This window comes from Populus euphratica, unplaced genomic scaffold (assembly GCF_000495115.2).
Source record: "Populus euphratica unplaced genomic scaffold, PopEup_1.0 scaffold6.1, whole genome shotgun sequence".
In the NCBI taxonomy this organism is placed as follows: domain Eukaryota; kingdom Viridiplantae; phylum Streptophyta; class Magnoliopsida; order Malpighiales; family Salicaceae; genus Populus; species Populus euphratica.
The window spans coordinates 2,456,287-2,464,425 of record NW_011499849.1 but is presented as its reverse complement, the minus strand read 5'-3'; the positions used below and the strand labels follow the sequence as shown (position 1 = coordinate 2,464,425).

General features: G+C 33.2%; 1 protein-coding gene across 1 annotated transcript; it reads left to right on the top strand.

Moving 5' to 3' along the window:
• Window positions 1–2,180: 2,180 nt before the first annotated feature.
• LOC105120584 (pumilio homolog 12-like) lies at window positions 2,181–7,297 on the top strand. Its single transcript, XM_011018841.1, has 5 exons — window positions 2,181–3,382; window positions 3,563–3,725; window positions 5,553–5,716; window positions 5,811–6,069; window positions 6,762–7,297. Exons 1-5 carry the CDS (start codon window positions 2,568–2,570, stop codon window positions 6,882–6,884), a joined length of 1,524 nt encoding a protein of 507 aa, XP_011017143.1. The 5' UTR covers window positions 2,181–2,567; the 3' UTR covers window positions 6,885–7,297.
• The last annotated feature ends 842 nt before the right edge of the window (window positions 7,298–8,139 follow it).

The window sequence follows — 8,139 nt, the reverse complement described above, 5'->3', positions numbered from 1 at the left end:
CCCTACACTTTTGGTTCCTTTGTCTATATAGTTTTATTTTTAACTTTTTTTTTTATTTTTTTGTATTTTGATATTTTAAAAAAGGCAACTTCAATGTCGATTTAATACCAAGAATTAATCAATGATTTTCAAATATGTGTGTTAATTGCTAAATACATCGAAAACAAATTTTTAAATTTTGATTTTTTTTTTAAATGATCCTGAAAATGATGCAAATATATCAAGAACATATATTTTTTGAGTTTTTGTATTTTGAAAATATTTAGATAAAATAATTGGGGTAAAAAATTAGGTTATGACAACAGATAACATGAGTTGGCATTTTATGGTAGCAAGCTAGATAGACAGTATGCTATTCAAGTATTTTTTAAGTCATTTGTTAAATAAAAAAACTTGACTCCACCGAATTGTGTTTATTTAGTATTTAAAAAATTTCTATTTTAAATGTAATGAAAAATTAGTGGTTTATCTAGCTATTTGCATTATCAGGATGGATACATATACATCAGTGATCTTGTTGATATTGTTGAGTAACATTTTCTATATCAGGTAACGTATTAATTCAACAACAGACAACATATTTCAAATGATATTGATATGAGTGAAGCTTTGTACATTATAACTAGTTAGGGTAAAAATGATGATTATAATTGGTTAAGTTGCATTGAAGTTTATATATTACAGTGGGATGTATGAAGAAATGAAATATTTATAAATATACATCTTGTGATTACAAATGAGTAGTATTTGATTTGGTACATGAATATTACATATCAAGTCATTACTTTGGATTCCAAGTATGTTCCTTAACATGTCTAGTAGCTTCAAAATATCATAAATAATATAATATATTATAATTAATATATGTTAAACATTGATTTTTATATATTGATTTTTTAATTTAAAATTAATGTTTTATAAATATTAGGTATAGGAGGGTTAAAAGACTATATTTGTGCTTTGCAATATTGATAAAAAAAAAGTTACATCTATGAATCCCAATTGTTAAATGTTTGTTGCATTGAATTTGAAACTTTTAAAAAAGATTAACTCGTGATGATATCATGATAAAGAATAAAGTCATTTGAGCAAGTATAAAAACTTAGATCCAATCATGCTATTAATAAGTCTGGATCATCCAATAAATATTGTAGATATAGATAGATAGATAAGTTGTATTTATAAATTTTGGAATTTCAATTACTTGAATATTGCATTATTTAAATAATTGAAATTTACTTGTCATGTATATATGTTTTCTTATTTGCACTCGTGGGCTACTTATAATTATGAAATATGAGATTTTGTTGAGTTTGGTAAAAGTTTGTTGAGTTTGGTTATTATAAATTTTTACAGGTTTTTTTAAATGAAACAAAATTTTAGATATAGTTCTTACATAGAAAAAACACTTTCCCAATCTTGTTAAAAATATAAAATTTTTAACTCACTAAAATTATTAACTAAATTAAATATTATATTAAAAAAATAAATAATAAGTTCATTTATTTTTTTATTAGATTTAGATATGGCAGAAGCTTCACTACATATCTTTTAACTCAACTGGTTAGTCAATTAAGATAATTGTATAAATTGAACAAGGAAATTGTATAAATTTATTAATTGATTTATATAAAAATTATAATTTTATTAAAAAAAAAATTCAAAATATGTTTTATGAGTGAAAATATATACCATTTTCTAACTTCTAGACTCAAGAATAAATTTTAGTCAAAATCTTATGAAATATTTGTTATATAGTAGTTTGTTTTTGTTTTTCAAAATCAATCGATAATTTAATTAATGTAGTGATCATAAACTACACTATTAATTATAATTTTTTAATGTTTTCAGAATGACAATAAAATTATAATTGTTATCCCAATTTATAAACATCATATTTAATTAAATATCACCTCTTTAAACTGTGACATAAATAAAATTATTTGTTGTTGCCGTGTTAATTCGCTTTTCTTTTTCATTTTGAATACTAACTGCCCAAATTGCACGTCGATGTCTTACAATCCTGAGCTCCCATAACCTCAACGATGGGTCCCAGATAAACTGGAGGCCAGAAACAACCTTAAAAAAAAAAGAAAAAAAATAATATTAATAAGGACACGGGATACACATGCGAGGGCAAAAGAACGAATAAGAAAAAATTGCTGCTTTGTTAACCTATTTGGACACCCACAACAAGCAGAAGAAACGCATACGCCGCGTAAACAAAAGAAAAGGGCAAGGGAAGAGAAAAGAAAAGAGGACGCCAACACTCGAAGGTTTCCTTCCTTCCTTGCATGAATACTTGCCAAAAAAAGCATGCAAAATTGCCTCTCACACCCTTGCAGTCTCACTCTCCATCTATAACTCTTCCAGTCAACTATATTTCCCTTTGCATACAAACTCTACTAACACCAGTAAAATGTCTCCATAACAATCTTCTTCTCCGATCAAATCACCAATTTTCTCTCCTTTAAACCCCCAAACCTCTCAAAACTTGTATTTAACCCATAACCCTCCCAACCCTTATCTGCCTCTTTCTCGCTTCTTTTATCTTTTCATCCTGAATTATGGACCCTTACCACCACCAGCGCCGCAGATTTCTTGCTGGAACGGCGCCGTTTTCCCCTGAGACTCCCTTTTCCCGTTTAATCGATCAAAGCCTTGCGAGCCCTGAAACTTCTACTCAAAACCCCTACCTAGAAACTCTTGAATCTGTCTTCTTAAGACTCAATGTATCTCATGATAATCAAACTTTATATTCAGGTTCTCATGACAATATCTTTAATGGGTCCGTTGTAGATTTTAAAATTTTGGATGGTCTTGCCTCTAGCGGCCTGGTTGGTTTTTTGCCAACCCAAAACAATGAGATAAATGCTTTCGGGGCTACGAGGGTTCAAGATTTTATTCACAATCCAATGATGGCTGGTTCTAATTCTGATTTGAGGAGTAACACTTTCGTTTATGGTGGTGCGTATCAAAATCCAAACCTTAACAACCGGAGAGGATTAATGCAAAGAGAATCGCATTATGGGTCGATGAATAATGTTTTGGTGTCTAAAAGCCAGAATTATGGGAGGAGGCCACCTTGGTTACAAGATTACGTGTCCTGGGAGGATTTGAGTGGCAAGATCGTGGCATTGGCTAAGGATCAACACGGATGTAAGTTCTTACAAAGGCTTATTGAGAGTGCAACAAGAGAACAAATTGATATGTTGTTTTACGAAGTGATCGACTATGTTGGGGGGTTGATAGCGGACCCATTTGGGAATTATGTTGTACAAAAGCTTATAGAGGTGATTAGTGAGGAACAGAGGACTCGGGTTTTGCGAATGCTTACTCGAACGGATTTTCAACTTGTGAGAATTTGTCTTGATGTGCATGGGTATGGACATACATTCGGCTGTTATTTTATTCATTCCTATTTTCTATGCAAATTGAGAATGTGGTATGTGTTTTTTGTTTTTTCTGTTTTCGCTTAAAGAAACTGACATACAGCGGCTAAGTTTGTTTCTTCTTACTATATTGACTGTTGAATTGATTTATTTATTCTTTTTGTCAATAGAACTCGGGCTGTGCAGAAGTTGTTGAATTGTATTACAAACCCTCTGCAAGTTTCTTTAGTTGTATCAGCTCTAAACCAAGGTGCTATTGCATTGATAAAGGATTCCAATGGTCATCATGTGATCCAGCATTCTGTGAAGCATTTTTCTCCTCAAGACAATAAGGTGATCTTCAATTCATTGAACCCCCCACTCCCAAAAAACAAAAAGTTTGTTGGAGATCCTTTGTTATATCTCTGTAGTGTAATCTGGGTTATTATTTCATATTTCTGATGGAGTGTAATATGGGTTATTATTTCTTGTCCTGCCGCTATTTATGTTTCTAGATAATTTGCTCCATCACTTCCCTTCAACGTGGTGTGATTATTTTACCTGTCTTCATATTTTGTCTCTGTCAAGTGATTTTCTTTATCGATCAAGTTCTTTTTTATACCTTTTTTTATCTTTGAATAATTCAATTTTTCCATCTTTTAAGTTTTACTTAATGGATACTTAGTTGGGTTATAAACAATTCTAGATTTCCCCATCCACCTGAACTTCTTAGAGGTGCAATTACTACTGCAATATTCTCCTTTCTGTATACGCATTTATGCTATAGCCTAAAATCCTGAATATTTAACCGTTTCCAGTGGAATCTTTCGTTTAAGATTGTGAAAATCTTTTATCTTTTATGGGGAAGAAAAGGGCTGCAATTTTTTCTCCCACACTATTATAACTTTAGTCACTTTTCTCGATAAAGGATAGCTGGCAACCTCTCTGTGGGTTGTCATAGGCTTCATAGCTTTGGCTTTTGATGGGTTCCTTTTGAAGAAGTTTAGTATAATTTATGCCATTGCTTGCACTTGATATATACTGGTTGCACTCATTATTCATCTGGCTGGGATCTATGATAACTTTATGGCTTCAGTTCTGATTGCTTCCCTTTTTTATTTAATTTGCAATAGAGTTTCAAATCAATTTGCAAGTTGAAATTCTCTTGTTTGAGTTGTCGTGAACATCTGATGTGAGCTATTGTAAACACCATATCAGAGATTTCTGAAGTAAAGTGATCGGCTGCTTTAGCTAATTATATAGCTGACTGAGGTTTGAAAATATCAGCACAGGGTTTCTTGGGTCAACTTTGACCCTCAACTGCTATAACAATTGAAAATTTTTTAGCAAAATTTTCAGAAATTCCATAAAAACTTGTAAAATGAAACCCTTATTTTCGTATAGCTTGTATTGATTTTCTCCTGTATTTAATTATTTGTTTATTCCGTGCTCTCTTCATAGTTCATTCTTTAGAATATCAGGACTCCAACATGATATGAGTCCTATGCTTTGATTTGGATTTGAATCTTTCGGACTTTGCAAGGTTCTTCCTTTCTACAAGCTCTTTTTTTAGACTGGATGTGAAATGTTTTTCTGTGCCTAATCATTGGTGTGCAGTTTGGGGGGAGGATATAGCTATAAACATTACATCTCCACCACCTGAATTAGGGTGTAAAGCTTAGGACCATCAACAAGCTTGCAAAAACTTTTGGTAGTTTGTAGGCCGTAATAATGGAAATATTACTTGATCTTGCCGTGGTTGGATCCACAGCTTTCTAAAATCTTTTCATCTGAATCCATGGTGTTACCTATTTACCATGGGTTATTTTATGTCTGTTGCTTCATGTTTCTCTTATCTTCCTCTCTAACGTTCTATCACAATTTCCTCACTTTCTTGTTTTTGTCCATCACCAACTTTTTCAAGGCATTCTATGTCAGCGTAGTTGCACAATAGACTTGCATAAAATGTGAAATAGGGAAATATAGGTATTTCATCACCAAAATCTGCTTTAAAATTACAGGATATTGGAACTTTTTGCTCTAACACTTGTAATCCTCTTTTTTGATGCACTTGTGATCTTCAACAAGCTAGACTTGCTGTTATTCTGCAAATAAAATATTGCCTGAAACCAAATCATATTCTGGCTTCATGATTATCTGATAGTGGATTTTCTTTTGCAGTATATTTTGAAACAGGTGGCAGAGAAGTGCTTTGAGATTGCAACCAACAAGAGTGGATGCTGTGTGCTGCAGCGATGTGTTGAATACTCTGAGGGAGAACACAGAGATCGACTAGTAGCTGAGATCATAGCAAATGCACTAATACTGGCTGAAGATCATTATGGGTTTGTTTTACTAAACCTCATCAATGCTTTACAACACATTCAAACGTAATATTAACTTAATACGGTTCTTGCAATTTTCCATAATTTTCTCTAGAAACTATGTAGTGCAACATATTCTGGATTTAAAGATGCCACAAATCACAGAAAATCTCCTCGCACAGTTTGAAGGGAGTTACATGGCTCTTTCATGTAACAAGTATGGAAGTAATGTTGTGGAGAGGTGCTTGTTAACAACAAGTGAGGATCAATCCACACAAATAATATTGGAGTTGCTAAGCAATCCAGGTGCTTCCATGCTCCTTGTGGATCCTTTCGGAAACTTTGTTATCCAAAAGGCACTATCAGTATCTCAGGTTAGATAATTGCACTCCAAGATATATCTCACCTGCTTGTTGGATAACTGCAAAACAGGTGTAATGTGCAGATAGTAAGCATCGCTTTATTCTTCAACATATTTAACAGAGATTGTCAGTATCAAATTGTTTTTCTTTGCCATTTCTGTTGTTTAATTGAACTTTATAGTGCGAGTGTATTGACAATGTGGATTTGCCAGGCTCAAACTGCTTGAAATGGTCTGAATATATTTTAGTCAATTCTCAACATGAGAGACATATTTTTCTGTGAGGAATTGAGTCTGTTACATCTTTCATTTTCTCAGACATTGTGTACTGTTCTTTTTTTCTTGAGGTAGACTACTTATCTCAAAATCAGTCTCTGTACTGGGGTGATGATGGTTTTAAACTTGCATTTGTTGAAATTCCATTTTGACAATGATTAGTAGTTAATAGGCCTTTTAATGGTTGTTAGATCACGTAATAGTTTTATGAAATATATTCCATCAATACGAAGAGCCACAGTGCTTCTCAAAAAAAATTTGAAAAGTTTTTCCAAGCTTGCCAAAACTTTGCTCTACCTACTTCATGCATGACTAGTATAGGTTTAGTACCTTTTATTTTTTTTCTTTTACTGTATCAAGCTTATTTTAATCACAAAATCAAGCGGGCTTTGATCACTTGTTGTCATCTTCCCATTTTTGCAAGAGCAGGGTGAAGTCCAAAGAGGTTTAATTGCTCTGATAGAAAGAAACAGTCAAATGATGATCAGCAATATCTATGGGCAGAAGGTGCTTGTTTGGCTGACCAAGAATAGGAGGCTGCTAAACCTATAGGCATGTATAGACTGAGGGAGTTACTCTAATCACAATTTTCCTACAAGTCTCGGTATTGTTTTTTTTTTTTTTTTCAAGTTTTACTCCATTATTAGTGGTGTTGTTCAGTTGAGCTCGTAACTGCCCTCTTACACTTCAGCATGGTGAATGGCTTTGCGGGTGTCTGTTGTTTGTTGTTGTTTAGGATGTTACCTGTTTTTTTCTTGTGATGTACTGTTGTAGACTTGTAGTATTGGAACAAATGAATTTGGAGGTCGTGGTCACTCCGCAACTGAGTAGGAACTAGCTAGCCTGAATTGCCTACAACAATCTCGAGGGAATTAGAAGGTTAAACTGTGTATATTTTGAGATCATCCCGCTGTTTTTACTGCATATTTAACGTTCTCCATTCGCAAAAGGGCATTTTAAGTTCATGGTGTTTCAGAAGTAGGAAGTTTGATGATTTTTTATAGTGCAGTTTGTTCCTTATTTGATGTGAGGTAGATTTCATTAGCGATATATCTTCTCCTGATGGCGAATTATTTGCAAATTGTCACTTTGAAAAATATAATAAATGAGAAAAATGCCCATTGTTAATTCTTAGGGCGGAATCGCCCCGTTCCCAAGCCAAAATACTTACCCAAGTGCATGTTTGGCGTGAGCTCTTCCCTGACACACAAATGGGAGGGAAAGCTAGTTGTTATATGTAGCCTGCTGGGTCCATTCTTCGGTTTGTTCGTGTCGATAGCTGCTGCTGGTCCTTTCTGCTATGGTCTAAACTCTCATCTTTTGCTGGCTGCTTGAGATAGGTCTATGTTCCAAATGAATAGATCCATGACAAAGGGCAACCAAAAGGTATCGCTGTCATATTCCCAGGACTAGCTTTCCATTGCTGGAGAAAGACAAGCAAAAGCTATCGTTGTCACATGACTAGGCTTTCCATGCTAACCGGAGAACTTTTTGGTTCATAACAATGGGAGACATAAAGTCCAATTCAAATTCTTCTCCGGTCATATCGTGAGCTTATGAAATTCACACTTTTTTTTGAAGGGATCACTATTATACATGTCTAGATCAACACTGAAAGTAAATAAAGTAGACAATAACAAATTATTAACAAAAACCTATTTCTCATAGTAAAATTACTGTTTATCAAGAATACCGTAAAAGTGTAATTATGAAATTATCCTTCAATAAAAAAAATCATTGATTTAAGTATTGAAGTTTATACGGTCTTTTCATCATATTACCATTGTTCTTTTTAGATTATATAGGG

Bases quoted from the DNA above. Each gene is read 5' to 3' on its own strand.
- LOC105120584 (XM_011018841.1), top strand. From the start codon at position 2,568: ATGGACCCTTACCACCACCAGCGCCGCAGATTTCTTGCTGGAACGGCG. The intron at 3,726-5,552 runs GTGATCTTCAAT...TTTCTTTTGCAG, and splicing joins TTTCTCCTCAAGACAATAAG to TATATTTTGAAACAGGTGGC. The intron at 5,717-5,810 runs GTTTGTTTTACT...AATTTTCTCTAG, and splicing joins CTGGCTGAAGATCATTATGG to AAACTATGTAGTGCAACATA.